This window comes from Staurois parvus, unplaced genomic scaffold (assembly GCF_062004578.1).
Source record: "Staurois parvus isolate SC_StPar_1 unplaced genomic scaffold, SC_StPar_1.0 ptg003607l, whole genome shotgun sequence".
Lineage (NCBI taxonomy): Eukaryota > Metazoa > Chordata > Amphibia > Anura > Ranidae > Staurois > Staurois parvus.
The window spans coordinates 93,024-115,937 of record NW_028321403.1 but is presented as its reverse complement, the minus strand read 5'-3'; the positions used below and the strand labels follow the sequence as shown (position 1 = coordinate 115,937).

General features: G+C 52.4%; 1 protein-coding gene across 1 annotated transcript in view; it reads left to right on the top strand.

Annotated features, from left to right (window-relative positions):
* Nucleotides 1–22,914, top strand: part of LOC149427622 (uncharacterized) — a 68,987-nt gene that overhangs the window by 13,766 nt on the left and 32,307 nt on the right. Inside the window, exons 2-3 of the mRNA XM_089667846.1 lie at nucleotides 5,549–5,590; nucleotides 7,457–7,502. Of these exons, the coding sequence (XP_089523972.1) occupies nucleotides 5,576–5,590; nucleotides 7,457–7,502 (61 nt within the window). The 5' untranslated portion in view covers nucleotides 5,549–5,575. The remainder of the gene's footprint in view (nucleotides 1–5,548; nucleotides 5,591–7,456; nucleotides 7,503–22,914) is intronic.

Below are 22,914 nucleotides of genomic sequence, written 5' to 3'. Positions count from 1 at the left end.
GGGTGAGGGGGGGGGTGAAAGAGAGGGTGAGGTGGGGTTGAGAGAGAGGAGGGTGGGGGTGACAGAGAGGAGGGGTGACAGAAAGAGGGGTGACAGAGAGGGGGGTGGAGGTGAGACATGGGGGTGAGAGAGAGAGAGGAGGGTGGGAGAGAGGGGGCGGGGGTGACAGAGAGGGGGGTGAGAGAGAGGGGGTGAGAAATGGGAGCAAGGGGGGTGAGGGTGAGAGAGAGAAAGAGGAGGGTGAGGTGACAGAGAGGGGGGTGAGAAGGGAAATTGGGGGGTGAAAGAGAGGGAGGGTGAGAGAGTGAGTTGTGGGGGGTGGTTGAGAGAGGGGGGTGGGAGATAAGAGAAGGGTGAGGAGTGGGGGGGTTGAGAGAGGGGGGTAAACCACCCCCCCCCCCAGCTCCTCAGCTGCTTCCTGTACATGCTGTCCTGGCACACGGCTGGCTCTGTGTGTTCATCTGGTGTTGCCTCCACATCGAATATCTGCTTCTTCGATCGCACAGAAGAGCCCGGAGAAGCACTGGTGGGCGGAGGAGGGGAACCCGTAAAAGCAATCCTGCAGCTAATCAGCCGCCAGCATTGCTTTTAGGTGAAACGGCATCACTGGGTGAAAAAAAAAATCTGCAGCCATCACCCCGGTATGACCACTCGAAGCCAATCACGCACATGTATGTGATTTGGGGGTCAAGTGGTTAACTGGCAATTGCACGATCATGCAACACTTCACCCAAATAACATTTTCATCATTTTTTTTTACACAGATAGAAAGGTATTTTGATGCTATTTAATCACTGCTGGGTGTTTTATTTATTTTTATTATATTAACGAAAAAATACTGAAATTTAAAAAAAAAAAACACATTTTTTTTCTTCGTTTTTGTTATAAAATTTTGCAAACAAATGATCTTCCTCCATAAATTTAGGCCAAAATGTATTCCGCTACTTTTCCTTGTTAAAAAAATAACCCGAATCAGTGTTTATTATTCAGTCTATGGGAACTGTGGGATGTCCTGTACATTTAAAAATCACATTTCTTGAGGCCCTAAAGTGCCAGGAAAGTACAAATCCCGCCCAAAACGACCCCTTTTTAGAAAGTAGACAGTCCGAGGTATTTAGTAAGAGGCACGGCGAGTTTTTTGAAGTTGTAAAGTTAAGAAATTCAATAAAATTTTTTTTTTTGTTTTTCCTCCATAATTTATTTTACATACTGTCACTAGTGCAGTACAGTGTCGTCATGTGACTGGTGGGGCGGTGGTCGGGGACACAGTACAGTGTCGTCATGTGACTGGTGGGGCGGTGGTCGGGGACACAGTAGTGTCGTCATGTGACTGGTGGGGCGGTGGTCGGGGACACAGTACAGTGTCGTCATGTGACTGGTGGGGCGGTGGTCGGGGACACAGTAGTGTCGTCATGTGACTGGTGGGGCGGTGGTCGGGGACACAGTAGTGTCGTCATGTGACTGGTGGGGCGGTGGTCGGGGACACAGTACAGTGTCATCATGTGACTGGTGGGGCGGTGGTCGGGGACACAGTACAGTGTCATCATGTGACTGGTGGGCCGGTGGTCGGGGACACAGTACAGTGTCGTCATGTGACTGGTGGGGCGGTGGTCGGGGACACAGTACAGTGTCATCATGTGACTGGTGGGCCGGTGGTCGGGGACGCAGTACAGTGTCATCATGTGACTGGCGGGGCGGTGGTCGGGGACGCAGTGCAGTGTCATCATGTGACTGGTGGGGCGGTGGTCGGGGACACAGTACAGTGTCATCATGTGACTGGCGGGGCGGTGGTCGGGGACGCAGTACAGTGTCATCATGTGACTGGCGGGGCGGTGGTCAGGGACACAGTACAGTGTCGTCATGTGACTGGCGGGGCGGTGGTCGGGGACACAGTACAGTGTCATCATGTGACTGGCGGGGCGGTGGTCAGGGACACAGTACAGTGTCATCATGTGACTGGCGGGGCGGTGGTCAGGGACACAGTACAGTGTCATCATGTGACTGGCGGGGCGGTGGTCAGGGACACAGTACAGTGTCATCATGTGACTGGCGGGGCGGTGGTCGGGGACACAGTACAGTGTCATCATGTGACTGGCGGGCCGGTGGTCAGGGACACAGTACAGTGTCATCATGTGACTGGCGGGGCAGTGGTCAGGGACACGGTACAGTGTCATCATGTGACTGGCGGGGCGGTGGTCGGGGACACGGTACAGTGTCATCATGTGACTGGCGGGCCGGTGGTCGGGGACACAGTACAGTGTCATCATGTGACTGGCGGGGCAGTGGTCAGGGACACGGTACAGTGTCATCATGTGACTGGCGGGGCGGTGGTCGGGGACACGGTACAGTGTCATCATGTGACTGGCGGGCCGGTGGTCGGGGACACGGTACAGTGTCATCATGTGACTGGCGGGGCGGTGGTCGGGGACACGGTACAGTGTCATCATGTGACTGGCGGGCCGGTGGTCGGGGACACGGTACAGTGTCATCATGTGACTGGTGGGGCGGTGGTCGGGGACACAGTACAGTGTCATCATGTGACTGGTGGGGCGGTGGTCGGGGACACAGTACAGTGTCGTCATGTGACTGGCGGGGCGGTGGTCGGGGACACAGTACAGTGTCGTCATGTGACTGGCGGGGCGGTGGTCGGGGACACGGTACAGTGTCATCATGTGACTGGTGGGGCGGTGGTCGGGGACACAGTACAGTGTCGTCATGTGACTGGCGGGGCGGTGGTCGGGGACACAGTACAGTGTCGTCATGTGACTGGCGGGGCGGTGGTCGGGGACACGGTACAGTGTCATCATGTGACTGGTGGGGCGGTGGTCGGGGACACGGTACAGTGTCATCATGTGACTGGTGGGGTGGTGGTCGGGGACACAGTACAGTGTCATCATGTGACTGGTGGGGTGGTGGTCGGGGACACAGTACAGTGTCATCATGTGACTGGTGGGGTGGTGGTCAGGGACACTGACTGGTGACAGTATGTAAAAAAAAAAAAATCTTTTTTTTTAAACTTTTTCTTCTTTTTTTAAATTTTTTCTGCTTTTTTTTCTATATTTTTTTCTACATACTTTCTTTGGAGCAGTTCAGTGCAACCTCAGTGTGTGTGTGGGGGAGGGGGGGGGGGTTGATCAGGATTTTTTTTTACACTGGTTTTGCTTACAACAGTGATGATCACTATTATAAGCAATGGCTTTCCATTCTTGACAGCTTGCTTACTGTAGGCATGATGTGATTGGCTATGGCTAATCACATGGTACAGGGTACCAGGCACCGTGTGATAGCTGTGAGCCAATCACAGCATTACAACAGTAAGCAAGCTGTTCATGAATAAAAACCATTAATGACAGTAATATTGTGTGATTTCTATTGGTCATAGCGATCACATGATATACCAGCCACTCACAGCAGCCGGGAACCGTGATTCGCTGTGTCCACTGGCATGGCCGGGTCTATCTGATCTGGGGGTGCAGTAAACAAACAATCAGGGGGCCATAATGTCAACACTGGGTGTGAATCACTGACAGTCTGTCACACGGTGTCACTTGTATGTATTAGACTGTCAATAGATTAGAGTGATTTAACAGAACCTGTTCCCCCTTACATCAGAGTGCCCCCTTACATCATAGTCCCCATCAGAGTGCCCCCTTATATCAGTGTCCCCATCAGAGTGCCCCCTTGCATCAGTGTTCCCATCAGGGTGCCCTCTTACATCAGTGTCCCTATCAGAGTGCCCCCTTATATCAGTGTCCCCATCAGAGTGCCCCCTTGCATCAGTGTCCCCATCAGAGTGCCCCCTTGCATCAGTGTCCCCATCAGAGTGCCCCCTTACATCAGTGTCCCCATCAGAGTGCCCCCTTATATCAGTGTCCCCATCAGAGTGCCCCCTTACATCAGTGTCCCCATCAGAGTGCCCCCTTACATCAGTGTCCCCATCAGAGTGCCCCCTTATATCAGTGTTCCCATCAGAGTGCCCCCTTATATTAGTGTTCCCATCAGAGTGCCCCCTTACATCAGTGTTCCCATCAGAGTGCCCTCTTACATCAGTGTCCCCATCAGAGTGCCCCCTTATATCAGTGTCCCCATCAGAGTGCCCCCTTACATCAGTGTTCCCATCAGGGTGCCCCCTTACATCAGCGTTCCCATTAGAGTGCCCCCTTACATCAGTGTTCCCATCAGAGTGCCCCCTTACATCAGTGTTCCCATCAGGGTGCCCCCTTACATCAGCGTTCCCATTAGAGTGCCCCCTTACATCAGTGTTCCCATCAGAGTGCCCCCTTACATCAGTGTCCCCATCAGAGTGCCCCCTTACATCAGTATTCCCATCAGAGTGCCCCCTTATATCAGTGTCCCCATCAGAGTGCCCCCTTACATCAGTGTCCCCATCAGAGTGCCCCCTTACATCAGTGTTCCCATCACAGTGCCCCCTTACATCAGTGTCCCCATCAGAGTGCCCCCTTATATCAGTGTTCCCATCAGAGTGCCCCCTTATATCAGTGTTCCCATCAGAGTGCTCCCTTACATTAGTGTTCCCATCAGAGTGCCCCCTACATTAGTGTTCCCATCAGAGTGCCCCCTTACATCAGTGTTCCCAAAAGAGTGCCCCCTTACATCAGTGTTCCCATCAGAGTGCCCCCTTACATCAGTGTCCTAATCAGAGTGCCCCCTTACATCATGGTCCCCATCAGAGTTCCCACTTATATCAAGGTCCCCAAGAGAGTGCCCCCTTAACCTATAGTCCCCAACAGAGTGCCCCCGTATATGAGGGTCCCCATCAGAGTGCCTCCTTACATCAGTGCCCCCACCAGAGTTCCCACTTATATCAAAGTCCCCATCAGAGTGCCCCCTTACATCAATTGTTACCGCCCTAGTGCCCTTACATATGATCAGTTATCCCCATCAGAGTGCCCCTTACATCAGGTGTCCCTTACATGGACTGCCCCCATCAGACCTGTCCCACCTGGGGGAGCATGACTAAAATCTGGGGGGGGGGGCACAGCCCTCCCCAACTCCCCACTAAATCCAGCCCTGTCCAGTAGACACAGCTGTCATGGGATTGCGCCACTGCTCACCCCAGGGGGGGGCACCCTAGTCTGCAAATGCATGTACTGGTACGTCGCTGTGCTGCCTGCATGCGGTAGATTTACTGTGAGTGGGTTGGCAAGGGGCTAAGCCTTAATATTACCGCACATTCTCAATAAGGAGCTTCAGACTATCAATAAAGCGAAACATTTTATAACTCAACAAATACGGGTGATATTAAAATTCTGAAATCTGCTTAATAAAGTACCTAAAAGGACCCCCCCAAGTTGTTCTGTGACTCCTTGTTGACCTGGAGTCCACAACCTCTGGTAATGTCTCTGTGGTACGGAATGGACTTCAGAGGTTCCCCAGATGTGTTCTTCAGCCATAGAGGGGTCATGTCAGGAGACCCCCCCCCCCATCTAGCTGTGTGATCTCTATAGGTAATCATATCCAATAGACTGGAATTCGGAGGGTACCGGGGAACGACCTCTCAGTCTCTGCCTCTTGTGTCTCTATCCAGGTGAAGATCCATCCTCTCGGGGACACAATGCCGAAGATTTTGGTAAGTTATAAACGGAGATTGGTTGAAGATACGTATCAATGGACCTACAAGTCATCAGTCTGCTCCCTAGTGATCAGATTGTAACATTGTATCCAGGGCTGGATCTAGCCGATCAGATCCGGGGGTGCAGGAGAAGAAGTCCGGGGGCAGAATGTCAGTAGTGTGACGGAGGTGCAGAAATCCAGTATTCCTTGTTCACGTGGCACGCTCGGCGCGTCACAACCCGGGAGTGCAGAGGTGGCGTGGAAGTGAACAGCGAACCCTGAGATGTATAAGGCTGTCTTTGGATTAGGATGATTAAGCAGAACCTGTGCCCCCTTATATAGGTTGTCCCATCAAAGTCCCTCCTTACATCAAGAATCCTCACCAGAGTTCCCCCTGGAGGGTTCCTACAAGAGCCCCACCCCCAACTACATCAGGTGTCCCTATCAGAGTGCCCCCTTACACCAAATGCCTCCTCAGAGTGCCCCTTACATCAATTGCCCCATCAGAGTGCCCCCCTACATCAATTGCCCCATCAGAGTGCCCCCCTATATCACTGCCCCATCAATGTGCCCCCTTGCATCAATTGCCCTATCAATGCGCCCCCTTACATCAGTTACTCTATCAAAGTGCCCCTTACATCAGTTTCCCCATCAGAATACCCCCTTACATCAAGAATCCCCATCAGAGTTCCCCCTGATATCAGGGTTCCTATGATAGTCCCCCTTACATTAATGTTTCCCCATCAGAGTGCCCCCTTACATCAATTGCCCCCTCAGAGTGCCCCCTTATATCATTGCCCCATCAGAGTGCCCCCTTACATCAGTTACCCTATAAAAGTGCCTTACATCAGTTACCCCATCAGAGTGCCCCATTACATCAATTGCCTCCTCAGAGTCCCTTACATCAAGAATCCTCTTCAGAGTTCCACCTGATATCAGGGTTCCTATGATAGTCCCCCCTTACATCATTGCCCCATCAGAGTTCCCCCTTACATGATTGCCCCATCAGAGTACCCCCTTACATCATTGCCCCATCAGAGTGCCCCCTTACATCATTGCCCCATCAGAGTGCCCCCTTACATCATTGCCCCATCAGAGTGCCCTCTTACATCAATTTCCCCATCAGAGTGCCCCCTTACATCATTGCCCCATCAGAGTGCCCCCTTACATCATTGCCCCATCAGAGTGCCCTCTTACATCAATTTCCCCATCAGAGTGCCCCCTTACATCAATTTCCCCATCTAGTCTTGTGGATTAGCGGATGCACTCTCAGAAATCTGGGAGGGCAGAACTAAAATCTGGGGGTGCACAGCTCACCCCAATATCCTCCTAGATCCGGGCCTGATTGTAAGTATGTAGCAAGCCACATGGTGAGAGACTGAAGCACCATGCATTTCCCCTGACATCCAGGCCCCCCTGTGCCCCCCTGTGTGCCCCCCCAACCCCCGCAGTGCTGTCGGCTTCCCTCCTCTCCTTCCAACCAGCAGCTGCCAGCACATAACAGGATCCTCCAGGATGGAGAGTGGGGGAACGGACCAGCACCTTCCTTTCCTGAATGAACACAATGAGTGATCAGTAACGATCACTCATTGTGTTCATTTATAATTGAAACTAAGTAAACTGTGTTTTGTTTTGCTTTTTGGGGGGGGGCCTGTCAGGTTGGCTGTATGGGGCCCCGTGGTTTCTATCAGCAGCCCCGTACCTGTGTGATAGCATAGGTGCAAGTCACAATATTGTCGAGGAGAAGTCCTGGTTTCTGACATGATACAGTTTCAGTCTCCGCAGAGTTCGGCCATCTTGGCGACTCTCGACAGTTCGCTCGTTAGGATCTTTATCCAGACTCTGTGATACACACGATCGATCGATCTGATTTGTTTTCCAGATTCTGGGCTTCCTCTGCGCAGGATTCCTGATTCCCTCTTCGTCAGGTGAGTGCCGCCAGTTTCCATTGTACAATCCCAACAAGACCCTGAAGGAACGTTCAGCTGGCCAGTCTTCATCTACGAAGGGGCTGCATAGCGGTCCTGTGCAGATCGATTTACTCAATTTATAATGTTCAGCTTCCAAAAAAATATATTTTTTTAATTCGGATAAATATAAAAAATACTAAAACAACCAGTGATCACCTGCGCTGAGGGCCCCGCAATCGGGAAAAAGCAGCTAGCGAGCAAGTTGGCAACAAACGATCGGTAATATACGACGAGATGCAGCGCTAGTTACCGAATATTCAGTATAGTAAAACGATAATCGATCAGCAAATAAAATAACAATCAAACCTCAAAATATAAAGGAAAATATTAGGAAGTGGAATAAGTTCCTACGGAGCAGCTGGAGGTCACACAAACGTGCCAGAAGAGGCGAAAGTTCCATCGATCAACATACACGGCCTCTTACCTGAAGCATCGACCACAAATCAAGAGGTCAGAAAACGCGTATCGCATCCACTGGTGGCTGAGGAACCCAACGAATCTCTTCACCGATCTCCTTTCCACAGCAACTTATTCCAAGGCAGAGATGTAGTATTAAGCCACAAGGGCGGCTCCCTGATATATATATATATACACTATATTGCCCCAAGTATTGGTCAGCCGGCCTTTCCACACACATGACCTTTAATGTCCCCCCAGTCTTAGTCTGTAGGGTTCAATATTGAGTTGGCCCCACCCTTTCCATGCACATGACCTTTAATGGCTCCTCAGTCTTAGTCTGTAGGGTTCAATATTGAGTTGGCCCCGCCCTTCCTGCACACATGACCTTTAATGGCCCCCTAGTCTTAGTCCATAGGGTTCAATATTGAGTTGGCCCCGCCCTTTCCACGCACATGACTTTTAATGGACCCCAAGTCTTAGTTCGTAGGGTCCAATATTGAGTTGGCCCCGCCCTTTGCAGCTATAACAGCTTCCACTCTTCTGGGAAGGCCGTCCACAAGGTTTAGGAGGGTGTCTATGGGAAGGTTGGACCATTCTTCCAGAAGCACATTTGTCAGGTCAGGCCAGGGGTGGGCAAACTTTTTGACTTGAGGGCCGCAATGGGTTCATATATTGGACCCGGGGGCCGGACCAAGAGTAGATAAATTATGTGTATGTGTCATCCATAGTAAGTATAGTAATATTCCCCCATAGTAAGCATAGTAATTAATCCCCCATATAGTAATTCATCCCCCATAGTAATTCATCCCCCATAGTAATTCATCTCCCATATAGTAATTCATCCCCCATAGTAATTCATCCCCCATATAGTAATTCATCCCCCATAGTAATTCATCCCCCATATAGTAATTCATCCACCCTATAGTAATTCATCCCCCTATAGTAATTCATCCCCCCTATAGTAATTCATCCCCCATATAGTAATTCATCCCCCCTATAGTAATTCATCCCCCCTATAGTAATTCATCCCCCATATAGTAATTCATCCCCCATAGTAATTCATCCCCCCTATAGTAATTCATCCCCCATAGTAATTCATCCCCCCTATAGTAATTCATCCCCCATATAGTAATTCAACCCCCATAGTAATTCATCCCCCATAGTAATTCATCCCCCATATAGTAATTCATCCCCCATAGTAATTCATCCCCCATAGTAATACATCCCCCATATAGTAATTCATCCCCCATAGTAATTCATCTCCCCTATAGTAATTCATCCCCCATAGTAATTCATCCCCCCCCATAGTAATTCATCCCCCATAGTAACTCATCCCCCATATAGTAATTCATCCCCCCCCATAGTAATTCATCCCCCATAGTAATTCATCCCCCATATAGTAATTCATCCCCCATATAGTAATTCATACCCCCTATAGTAATTCATACCCCATATAGTAATTCATCCCCCATAGTAATTCATCCCCCATATAGTAATTCATCCCCCATATAGTAATTCATCCCCCATAGTAATTCATCCCCCATATAGTAATTCATCCCCCATATAGTAATTCATCCCCCATAGTAATTCATCCCCCATAGTAACTCATCCCCCATATAGTAATTCATCCCCCATAGTAATTCATCCCCCCCCATAGTAATTCATCCCCCCCCATAGTAATTCATCCCCCATATAGTAATTCATTCCCCATATAGTAATTCATCCCCCCTATAGTAATTCATCCCCCATATAGTAATTCATCCCCCATAGTAATTCATCCCCCCTATAGTAATTCATCCCCCATATAGTAATTCATCCCCCATAGTAATTCATCCCCCATATAGTAATTCATCCCCCATATAGTAATTCATCCCCCATATAGTAATTCATTCCCCATATTAAATTATCCCCCATATTAAGTCCCCAAGTCCCCCCCTGTGTCAATTCACTTACCTTTGCTCCGCGCGTTCCTCTCGCCGTGTCCCGCGCCGTTCCGGTGTAGCATGAAAATATGTCTCCTATGAGGATCTGTCCCCCTCGACGTATCTGCGCATGTGCCAGTTTCAGGCATTAGCAGCCAATCGGCGATCTCCGGCACATGCGCAGATACGTCGAGGGGGACAGATCCTCATAGGAGACAGATTTTCATGCTACACCGGTCTTCAGGGCGGACTGTGAGGGGAGCCTAGTGGGAGCCTAGCTCCGCGGGCCGGATTAAAAGGTCCGCCGGGCCGTATACGGCCCGCGGGCCGTAGTTTGCCCATTGCTGGGTCAGGCACTGATGTCGGGGGAGGAGGCCTGGCTCGCAGTCTCCGCTCTAATTCATCCCAAAGGTGTTCTATGGGGTTGAGGTCAGGACTCTGTGCAGGACAGTCAAGTTCCTCCACCCCAAACTGGCTCCTCCATGTCTTTATGGACCTTGCTTTGTGAACTGGTGGGCAGTCATGTTGGAACAGGAAGGGGCCATCCCCAAACTCCTCCCACAAAGTTGGGGGCATGAAATTGTCCAAAATGTCGCCTTAAGAGTTCCCTTCACTGGAACTAGGGGGCCAAGCCCAACCCCTGAAAAACAACCCCACACCATAATCCCCCCTCCACCAAACTTTACACTTGGCACAATGCAGTCAGGCAAGTACCGTTACCTCCTGGCAGCCGCCAAACCCAGACACGCCAGACAGAGAAGCGTGATTGGTCACTCCAGAGAACACGTCTCCACTGCTGTAGAGTCCAGTGGCGGCGTGCTTTACACCACGGCATCCGACGCTTTGCATTGCACTTGGTGATGGAAGGCTTGGATGCAGCTGCTCGGCCATGGAAACCCATTCCATGAAGCTCTCTACACACTGTTGTTGGGCTCATCTGAAGGCCACACCAAGTTTGGAGGTCTTTAGTTATTGACTCTGCAGACAGTTGGTGACTTCTGCGCACTGTGCGCTTCAGCATGCGCTGACCCCGCCCTGTCATGTGACGTGGCCTACCACTTGGTGGCTGAGTGGCTGTTGTTCCCAGTTGCTTCCACTTTGTTATAATCCCACTAACAGTTGAGCGTGGAATATTTAGTAGCCAGGAAATGTCACGGATGGACTTATTGCCCAGGTGGCCACCTATCACGGGACCACGCTTGGAGTCACTGAGCTCCTGAGAGCGACCCATTCTTTCACCAATGTTTGTAGAAGCAGTCTGCATGCCTAGGGGCTTGATTGTATACACCTGTGGTCATGGAGGGGATTGGAACACCTGAATCACATGATTGGGAGGGGATTGGAGCACCTGAATCACATGATATGGAGGGGATTGGAACACTGGAATCACATGATATGGAGGGGATTGGAATACCTGAATCACATGATTTGGAGGGCGGGGCAAATACTTCTGGCAATATAGTGTATATATGTAGAGGAAAGCAAAACCAGTTCATGGTGTAGTACTTTATAAAAATCTAAATTTAATAAAAGAAATTGCAATTACAAACATCAGAGTATATTCAGCATAAAAGATATCAAATAATGTTTCCAACCAGCAAGATGGCCACGATCTGTAACATGATAACGTCATGCACCGTGGCACCACCCGACGCGTTTCGTCATGAAGATGTCTAATAATTTTACCTAATATTTTTATAATGTAAATATACTAACAATATACGTCACATACCTGGTAGAAGATCCTGAAATGACGAGGAAGGCCTCACTTACACCACTGACTCGGGGCCCTTGGTAGAGTGGTCAGGTGGCACAGGAGTAGAGTGCTTGTTGGTCTTGCTAGCATCAGGGATGGACAGAATATCCGGGCAAAGTAAAGGATGGTCATCGGTGGTGTCAGGTAGCAACCGGTGAGCAATAGGCAGGAACGGGATGACACTGGTGACAGCAGAGAGGCAAACATCAGACTGGTAGCAGGTAGGTAAGGAGCAGACACCAGTGGATAGCAGGCAGGTGGAGTGGTCAAGGCAAGCTGGGATCAGTGCAGGTGGAGTGGTCAATGCAAGCCGGGATCAGTGCAGGTGGAGTGGTCAAAGCAAGCTGGGGTCAGTGCAGGTGGAGTGGTCAAGGCAAGCTGGGGTCAGTGCAGGTGGAGTGGTCAAGGCAAGGTGAGATAAATGCAGGTGGACTGGTCAAGGCAAGCCTGGGTCAGTGCAGGTGGAGAGGTCAAGGCAAGCCGGGGTCAGTGCAGGTGGAGAGGTCAAGGCAAGTCCTGGTCAGTGCAGGTGAAGTGGTCAAGGCAAGTCGGGATCAGTGCAGGTGGAGTGGTCAAGGCAAGCCGGGATCAGTGCAGGTGGAGTGGTCAAGGCAAGCTGGGGTCAGTGCAGGTGGAGAGGTCAAGGCAAGTTGTGGTCAGTGCAGGTGGAGTGGTCAAGGCAAGTCGGGATCAGTGCAGGTGGAGTGGTCAAGGCAAGTCGGAATCAGTGCAGGTGGAGAGGTCAAGGCAAGCCGGGGTCAGTGCAGGTGGAGAGGTCAAGGCAAGTTGTGGTCAGTGCAGGTGGAGTGGTCAAGGCAAGCTGGGATCAGTGCAGGTGGAGTGGTCAAGGCAAGTCAGGATCAGTGCAGGTGGAGTGGTCAAGGCAAGCTGGGGTCAGTGCAGGTGGAGAGGTCAAGGCAAGCCGGGGTCAGTGCAGATGGAGAGGTCAAGGCAAGCCGGGGTCAGTGCAGGTGGAGAGGTCAAGGCAAGTTGTGGTCAGTGCAGGTGGAGTGGTCAAGGCAAGTCGGGATCAGTGCAGGTGGAGTGTTCAAGGCAAGTCGGGATCAGTGCAGGTGGAGTGGTCAAGGCAAGTCGGGATCAGTGCAGGTGGAGTGGTCAAGGCAAGTCGGGATCAGTGCAGGTGGAGTGGTCAAGGCAAGTCGGGGTCAGTGCAAGTGGAGTGGTCAAGGAAAGTTGGGATCAGTGCAGGTGGAGTGCTCAAGGCAAGTCGGGATCAGTGCAGGTGGAGTGGTCAAGGAAAGTTGGGATCAGTGCAGGTGGAGTGCTCAAGGCAAGTCGGGATCAGTGCAGGTGGAGTGGTCAAGGCAAGTCGGGATCAGTGCAGGTGGAGTGGTCAAGGCAAGTCGGGATCAGTGCAGGTGGAGTGGTCAAGGCAAGCCGGGATCAGTGCAGGTGGAGTGCTCAAGGTAACCCAGGTCAGTAACTGAAGACAGATACAGAGTAGAAGGTTCAGTTTAAATACCTCTCTTGGCGCCAATGTGGGCTGAAGATGCGTGGAGATGCGCACAGCAATGCACAAGCGAATGTGCGCACCAATGCACATGAGCCCATGCACCCTCCCTAGGTGCCTGTAACGCACCATGAATTAGTCGGTGACTATGCACGGGAAGCCGTCTAGAAGAACTCTTTTGTCTGCTGGGATGCACTTCCCGACATTATGATGCATTCTCATTCTGTCCCAGCAGGTGTCGCTGCAGGCTCTATTTCACATGTTTTCCAGTATTGTTATGGCTGCTCTGGTTTAAAATGGAAGTAAAGATTTAAAATTGAAGTTGGCCAACAAGGGGGTGTTTTGGCAGAAGAGAACTGGGTGGCGAGATAATGTAACTCCTGTGTACATACACCAGAGTTACATCACCAGTGCCTGCAAATCAAGAAGATGCTGGACTAGGAAGAGGAATATATAACGGCACTGATGGGAATGGAGGCGGGCAAGGCTGGTGCTACCACTAGGTGAACTAGGAAGCTGCCTAGGGCGCACTGATGCCTGGGGCGCAGCCACGGCTGCTGGTTTCCCTACTCTGCACTATTACCAGGTATAGGGGGGGGGGGGGTGCTGGGTGGAGCTTGCAAGCCAGGGAAGCTGTACAAAATGAAAGGGGGGAGGGGTAACAATAATTTGTGCTGAGATGAGTTGTTTGTGCAGGATTGTGGGGGGGGGGGTGGTTGTGCTAGGAGAAGGAATAGGGTGATATGTGCTAGGAGTAGAAGGGAGGGGGGCAGGATTTGTGCCAAAGGGGGGAGGGTATTTGGGTAAGGTGGGAGAATTTTATGCTGGGAAAGGTAATTTGGAGGGGATTTAGAGGAGGGATTTGGGGGAATTTGTCCTAGGTGGGGGGATTGAGCGAAGAGGATTTGTGCTTGGAGGGGGGATTTGTGCTAGGAGGGGGAATTGGGGGGGGGATTTGTGCTAGGAGGGGGAATTGGGGGAGGGATTTGTACTAGGAGGGGGAATGGGGGGGGATTTGTAATAGGAGGGAGGATTTGGGTGGGCTGTGCTAGGAGGGAGGAATGAGGAGGGGATTTGTGCTAGGAGGGGCGGATTCGGGTGGGTTGTGCTAGGAGGAGGGATTGGGGAGAATATGTGCTAGGAGAGTTGGATTGGGGGGATTTCTGTTGGAGGAGTATTTAGCTAAAAGGTGGGATTGGAAGGGTTTGTGCTAGGAGGGGGGATTTTTGCTAGGAGGGGGGATTCCGGTGGGTTGTGCTAGGAGGGAGGAATGGGTGGGAGGGATTTGTGCTAGGAGGGGGGATTTGGGTAGGTTGTGCTAGGAAGAGGGATTGGGGAGAATATGTGCTAGGAGAGTGGGATTGGGGGGGATTTCTGTTGGTGGGGGATTGTGCTAAGAGGTGGGATTGGAAGGGGTTGTGCTAGGAGGGGGGATTTGTGCTAGGAGGAGGGATTTTTGTGGGTTGTGCTAGGAGGGGGGGATTGGGGAGAATTTGTGCTAGGAGAGCAGAATTGCGGGGATTTGTGTTGGGGGGGATTGTGCTAAAAGGGGGATTGGGAGGGGTTGTGCTAGGTGGGGGGATGTGTGGTAGGAGGGGGGATTTGGGTGGGGAGGAAGGGTTTGTGCTGGGAAGGGTAATTTGGAGGGGGTTGAGCTAGGAGGAGGGATTTAGGGGAGAGGATTTGTGCTGGGAGGGGCAAAGTAGAACTACAGGTGAAGTTTTATTTTTTTGGGGGGGGCGAGGGAATTCAAGTAGCTGGTTTTGCCTAGGGTAGAAATAGTCTAGCGCCGGCCCTGGATGCGAGCAGGTAGGTGTGCCAGAGGTAAGTGCCCCTTTCTCCCCCCAGCCATGTCCGTGTTCCTCATGTACTCCTGATGACAGGATCCTGAAAGACTTTAGGGTTGGTTCACTAAAGGCAAATAGACGGCGCACTTTGCAAGAGCAGTTGCTCCAGAGCTTCCGTCATCCGTCTGCTGACTTCCATCATCCAATCATGTGCAAGCAAAAGTGCTGTTTTTTTTTTTTTATTTTCCCTGAACATGATTGGGTATTCTTTGCACAGTGAAGCTGCACCTCATTTAGGAAGCTCTTGCAGAGTGCAGTCTGTTTGTACCTCCTGCGGCAGAGTGAATCCACCCCTTTGCTGCAGGAGGTACAACATGGCGCTGGAGCACCAGAGATACACATTGACACATAGATGGAATAATGTTAGAAATCTGTTTTACCAAATTCATATCCAATACAAAGAATGTGGATCGGGTGCTCTTAGTCTGCTGCACGTAGGGGGGGGGGGGGTATGTCTGTCTGTTCATGTATGTGCCTAATCCAATGTTCCTCAATGTTTCTATTCTAGACGAATCTTTGAAATATCTTTTTAGGTCTCAGAGAAACCCTGATGAAACCAACTCATTGGGATTCAGAGGGAAACATGCGCTTTACATTGGTGGCCAGTGGACCTTACAGTGGTTGTCGGAATGCCCCCCTTACAGTTGTCGTCAAAATGCACCCCTTACAGGGGTGGATAGAATGCCCCCCTTACAGTGGCGGCCAGAATGTCCCCCTTACAGTGGCGGCCAGAATGTCCCCCTTACAGTGGTGGTCAGAATGTCCTCCTTACAGTGGTGGTCAGAATTAGAGATGAGCGAAGAAATGAAAAATTCGATTCGACTGATTCGGCGAATTCGTGGACAATATTCGATTCGAGTCGAATAAATTCGCTGTGAATTTAACTTAAAAAAGGGTGTTTCTAGGCTTTAGAGAGCCTTTATATTAGTGCAGAACACTGTACCTTTAATTTAAATGCCCTTGGAGTCTGCTGGGGAAGAGAAATAATACTGTCAGTCAGTATGACATGCAGATGAGTGCCGTCGATCTTAGAATCACCGCACACTTCACTCATTTGGCCAGTCACGGGGCCAAAACCAGTGTTTGGAGCCACAGTGTGGCGGTGGAGGCAGCAGCAATGGGAGGCCATACAGCACCCTATGACAAAATGGAAACCAGCAGGAGTGTGAGGAGACCTGAAAGTGGCACATGGCAGAGTGGGAGCAATGGGAGGCGGTACAGGGACCCAGGTCACACTGTGGGCCCAGCAGCAGCGTGACCAGGCGGTACGGGGGCCCATGGCAGATTTGGGGCCTGGCAGCACCTATGGGAGGCCTGTAACCTGCCAGCAACCTATGACAAAATGGAAAACCGCAGGAGTGTGAGGAGACCTCAAAGTGGCACATGGTAGAGTGGGAGCAATGGGAGGCAGTACAGGGACCCAGGTCACACTGTGGGACCAGCATCAGCGTGAACAGGCGGTACGGGGGCCCATGGCCGATTTGACCTCGTTCATCCCATAGTCCTGCCGACTCACGAATAGCGTGGCCTCCTCAAAGGGCCTGAGCAAGCGCAGGTGTCACGCATGAGCTGACAATGGCTGACATCGAAGTTACACATGGGAGTACCTTTATCCGCTTTTAACATCAGGAAATCGGTGATGGCCTTTCGCTGTTCGTAAAGGCGGTCTAACATGTGTAGGGTTGAATTCCACCTTGTTGCAACGTCACAGCATGAGGAGTCGGTACGGGGGCCCATGGCAGATTAGGGGCCTGGCAGCAGCAATGGGAGGCCCGTAATCTGTCAGCACCCTATGTCAAAAAATTGAACACACCAGCAGTGTGAGGAGACCTCAAAGTGGCACATGGCAGAGTGGGAGCAATGGGAGGCGGTGCAGGGACCCAGGTCACACTGTGGGCTCAGCAGCAGCGTGACCAGGCGGTACGGGGGCCCATGGCCGATTTGGGGCCTGGTGGCACCTATGGAAGGCCTGTAATCTGCCAGCAACCTATGACAAAATGGACAACAGCAGGAGTGTGAGGAGATTTCAAAGTGGCACATGGCAGAGTGGAAGCAATGGGAGGCCGTACAGGGACCCAGGTCACACTGTGGGCTCAGCAGCAGCGTGACCAGGCGGTACGGGGGCCCATGGCCGATTTGGGGCCTGGCGGCACCTATGGGAGGCCTGTAATCTGCCAGCACCCTATGACAAAATGGAACCCTGGGCTGGGGCAGGCAGAACCGCCGTATCTTTATCACGGTTTTCCCAGGCCACCGAATGGCGACGCTGCATATGCTGACGCAACGCTGTAGTCCCAACATGGGCCTACTGGCCACGCTTGACTTTCTGGCCACATAGTCGACATACGGCTACGTTTACTTCCTCGGGCGGCTTGACGAAAAATTGCCACACCGCAGAGTAGGAAACTTTGCCTCCGCTACTCCTCACTGGCTGACTGCTACTTCCTCCGTGCACACCGGCACCACTACTGGCCGTGGTGGTAGGCTGCAGTGGAGCTGGTGCTCTACTCCGTGGCCGTTTGCCTCCACTGACACTGCTGCGACCCTGCTGCCTCCTGGCAGCAGCAATGGGAGGCCGTACAGGGACCCATGAGAGACTCTGGACCTGGCAGCAGCATGAGGAGGCGGTACAGGGGCCCATGGCAGATTAGGGGCCTGGCAGCAGCTATAGGAGGCCCGTAATCTGCCAGCACCCTATGTCAAAAAATTCTACACACCAGCAGTGTGAGGAGACCTGAAAGTGGCACATGGCAGAGTGTGACGATGGAGACAGCAGCAATGGGAGGCCGTACAGGGACCCATGAGAGACTCTGGACCTGGCAGCAGCATGAGGAGGCGGTATATAGGGGCCCATGGCAGATTAGGGGCCTGGCAGCAGCTATAGGAGGCCCGTAATCTGCCAGCACCCTATGTCAAAAAATTCAACACACCAGCAGTGTGAGGAGACCTGAAAGTGGCACATGGCAGAGTGTGGCGATGGAGACAGCAGCAATGGGAGGCCGTACAGGGACCCATGAGAGACTCTGGACCTGGCAGCAGCATGAGGAGGCGGTATATAGGGGCCTATGGCAGATTAGGGGCCTGGCAGCAGCTATAGGAGGCCCGTAATCTGCCAGCACCCTATGTCAAAAAATTCTACACACCAGCAGTGTGTGAGGGGACCTGAAAGTGGCACATGGCAGAGTGTGGCGATGGAGACAGCAGCAATGGGAGGCCGTACAGGGACCCATGAGAGACTCTGGACCTGGCAGCAGCATGAGGAGGCGGTATAGGGGCCCATGGCAGATTAGGGGCCTGGCAGCAGCTATGGGAGGCCCGTAATCTGCCAGCACCCTATGACAAAAAATGGAACACACCAGCAGTGTGAGGAGACCTGAAAGTGGCACATGGCAGAGTGTGGCGATGGAGACAGCAGCAATGGGAGGCCGTACAGGGACCCATGAGAGACTCTGGACCTGGCAGCAGCATGAGGAGGCGGTATATAGGGGCCTATGGCAGATTAGGGGCCTGGCAGCAGCTATAGGAGGCCCGTAATCTGCCAGCACCCTATGTCAAAAAATTCTACTCACCAGCAGTGTGAGGAGACCTGAAAGTGGCACATGGCAGAGTGTGGCGATGGAGACAGCAGCAATGGGAGGCCGTACAGGGACCCATGAGAGACTCTGGACCTGGCAGCAGCATGAGGAGGCGGTATATAGGGGCCCATGGCAGATTAGGGGCCTGGCAGCAGCTATAGGAGGCCCGTAATCTGCCAGCACCCTATGTCAAAAAATTCAACACACCAGCAGTGTGTGAGGAGACCTGAAAGTGGCACATGGCAGAGTGTGGCGATGGAGACAGCAGCAATGGGAGGCCGTACAGGGACCCATGAGAGACTCTGGACTTGGCAGCAGCATGAGGAGGCGGTATATAGGGGCCCATGGCAGATTAGGGGCCTGGCAGCAGCTATAGGAGGCCCGTAATCTGCCAGCACCCTATGTCAAAAAATTCAACACACCAGCAGTGTGTGAGGAGACCTGAAAGTGGCACATGTTTGAGGCATGATTCATGGCGTATTTAGTCAGTTGTGTCAGGAACTGGTGGTTTGAAATCCAGACTAATCCACGCCTGATTCATTTTCACAAACGTGAGTCTCTCCACACTTTGGGTGGACAGTCGTGTCCTCCGCGGAGTTGCAATACCTCCTGCCGCACTAAACACGCGCTCCGATGCCACGCTACTGGCCGGGCATGACAGCCTTTCAAGGGCAAATTCAGCTAGTTGGGGCCAAAGGTCAAGTTTCGTTGCCCAGTAGTCAAGGGGATTGTCTACCTCGGTTGGCAGGGTGCTGTCCAAGTAGGCCCAAGCCTGTTGTTTGAGGTCCTGCTCCAGGTCCACCTGATGCTGCTGCTGCTGCTGCTGCTGCTGCTGCTGCTGCGGCTGGTTAGTAGTTTCCTCACTGCGCTGGTGAAGAAAGCTACTCATCATCGACTGCAGACTGAGGCAGCCACTGCTGGTGGAGCTGCCACTGCTCCTACCACCCCACCCCTCCCCTGCTGCCATGGCAGCGGAACGCGAGCGCACAGGGCCCACAGTGTCTGAGGATGGACGTTGGCGCACAAAGGCAGAGACCAACTGACTACATAGGTGGTTTTTATAGTACGTTATTTTGGCCTCCCTCTCAGCAGGTGTGAAAAAGGCCACCATTTTTGAACGGTAGCGAGGGTCCAACAAGGTGGACAGCCAAAAGTCATCCCTCTGTCTGATGGTTATTATTCGGCTGTCGCTACGCAAGCAACCGAGCATGGTAAGGGCCATTTGTGCCAAGGAATGCGAGGGACTCCCTGCCTCCATCTCCACAGCATACTGCCACGGTGCGTCTGGGTCCTCTGTCTCCTCCTCCTCCTCTACCAGATGCTCCTGCTCCTCCACTCCTGTCCGCTGAGTGGAAAAACCACCCATTTCACTCAATAATTCCTGAGCACAAATGTCCTCCTCTACCTCCTCCTCTTCTTCCTGTCCTGCCCCCACAGGGGTCATGTAGCGTTGAGATCTGTGCGCCACGTCTACCGCACCCTGACAAGCCATTGTTAACAGCATTTGTTCAAGGACGTGCAACAGAGGAATGACGTCGTTCATCCCATAGTCCTGCCGACTCACGAATAGCGTGGCCTCCTCAAAGGGCCTGAGCAAGCGCAGGTGTCACGCATGAGCTGCCAATGGCTGACATCGAAGTTACACAGGGGAGTACCTTTATCCGCTTGTAACATCAGGAAATCGGTGATGGCCTTTCGCTGCTCGTAAAGGCGGTCTAACATGTGTAGGGTTGAATTCCACCTTGTTGCAACGTCGCAGATCAGGCGATGCTGTGGAATTCCGTTCTGCCGCTGCAGCTCAAGGAGGGTGTGCTTTGCGGTGTAGGAATGGCTGAAATGCATGCAAAGTTTACGTGACATTTTAAGGATGTCTTGCAGTGGGATGGTGGATTTTAGGAACCGCTTGACAACCAGATTGAACACGTGAGCCATGCATGGCGCATGGCACAACCTTCCTTGACGCAGAGCAGACACCATGTTCTTTCCGTTGTCGGTCAACATGGTTCCGATTTTCAGTTTGCGCGGAGACAGCCATCTGTCGATTTCTCTGTTCATTACACTCAGAAGTTCCTCCCCTGTGTGACTACGTTCGCCAAGGCATACCAGGTGCAGAACAGCGTGACACCGTTGCGCCCTGCACATGTGATATGCCGGTCGGGTAATGGGACTTGGCACGGGGGTGGCGGCTGAGGACACGGCGGAAGAAGAGGTGGTAGAGGCGGACATCTTTGCCGGACCAAGGACGTGCAAACGTGGAGGCAAAAGCGTCGTGACCTGTCCAAGTTGCTGGTGCGGCTGTGCCGGCACCACGTTCACCCAGTGGGCCGTAAATGACATGTACTGTCCCTGACCGTAGTTACAGCTCCACACGTCGGCGCTGCCGTGCACTTTGGCAGAGACCGACATGCTCAAAGACTGGCCCACCATCTCTTCTACATGTGAATGCAGGGCTGGCACTGCCTTTTTGGCGAAGAAATGCCGGCTTGGCACTCTCCACCGCGGCGCGGCACAAGCCATCATTTCTCTGAAAGGTGCTGAGTCCACCACTTGGAAAGGGAGGGACTGCAGCACCAGCAACTTGGACAGGAGGACGTTCAGCTTTTGCACCGTCGGGTGCGTGCTCGCAAACTGTTGTCTCTTGGAAACGGATTCCAAGAAAGACTGCTGACGGAATCCGTGAAGAGGAGTAGCAGGAGAAGGAGCATCTGAACGAGCGGAAGATGCCAACGAGCGACAACTCCCCTCAGCAGAGGTGTTGGAGCCTTGACTGGCTGATGGAGGGCGATTGACGTCGGGTGACAGAGCAAGTAACGGAGCGGGTGATGGAGCGGGGGCTGGGGCGGGCAGAACCGCCGTATCTTTATCACGGTTTTCCCAGGCCACCAAATGGCGACGCTGCATATGCTGCCGCAACGCTGTAGTCCCAACATGGGCCCCCTGGCCACGCTTGACTTTCTGGCCACATAGTCGACATACGGCTACGTTTACTTCCTCGGGCGGCTTGACGAAAAATTGCCACACCGCCGAGTAGGAAACTTTGCCCCCGCTACTCCTCACTGGCTGACTGCTGCTTCCTCCGTGCACAATGGCACCACTACTGGCCGTGGTGGTAGGCTGCAGTGGAGCTGGTGCTCTACTCCGTGGCCGTTTGGCTCCACTGACACTGCTTCCACTGACACTGCTGCGACCCTGCTGCTGTCTCCTGGGCAACCCACCGACTGTTTCGCTCACTGCCAAGCTGGCACCCTCTTCTCCTGATGATGCGGAAGAAATTGCCTGATGACGACGAGGCAGCCAAGTGCGATCAACCTCATCATCATCAATTAGGGTCTCCGCCTCACTACTAGCCCCCTCGGCTGCGTCTGGGTCAGGAGACAGACCTGTCTCTAGACCGGCTACCGGGCCACTCTCCTCGCCACTACTTCTTCGCCTGGCTGCTGAAAAGGCGGATGTCTCCCCCCGTTCCTGACCGCCCTCTGTTAGCTCTTCCTCACTGTACAGTGGGGCTGAGCCCACAGCCCACTTCGCTTGGTGAGGGAACACCAAAGGACAGGGGCAGGTAGAGGACACGTGATTTCAGTGGGCTTGGTCCCGGGCCATGCCAACTAACGGTTGTGTCTGACGTACCCACCGACCGTTGGCTGTAGGTGTCAGAGGTGACCTGGGAAGAGGAAGACGACCGAGCCAACCAATCGATGACGGCAGGGTTGTCGGTGGAGACACGACCGCTGGATGACACCGGGAGCAGTGGCCTCTGGCTGCGAATAGTGCTGCCTCGACCCCTTCCTCTGCTGCCACGTCTGCTCGCTCCTAAAACATTGCCTCCTCTGTCACTCCTCTGCATGTTGTCTGACATACTCTTTAATTCAACGATTCTGTGTCCCTGAGTAACGATTCTGTGTCCCTGAGTAACAGTTCTGTGTCCCTGAGTAACAATTCTGTGGCCCTAAGTAACGGTTCTGTGGCCCTCAGTAACAATTCTGTGTCCCTCAGTAACAATTCTGTGTCTGTCCCTGAGTAACAATTATGTGGCCCTAAGTAACGTTTCTGTGGCCCTCAGTAACAATTCTGTGTCCCCCTGATTAACGTTTATGTGGCCCTAAGTAACGGTTCTGTGGCCCTCAGTAACGGTTCTGTGGCCCTCAGCAACAATTCTGTGTCCCTGATTAACGTTTATGTGGCCCTAAGTAACGGTTCTGTGGCCCTCAGTAACAATTCTGTGTACCTCAGTAACAATTCTGTGTCTGTCCCTGATTAACGTTTACGTGGCCCTAAGTAACGGTTCTGTGGCCCTCAGTAACAATTCTGTGTCCCTGATTAACGTTTATGTGGCCCTAAGTAACGGTTCTGTGGCCCTCAGTAAAAATTCTGTGTCCCTCAAGAAACAATTCTGTGTCTGT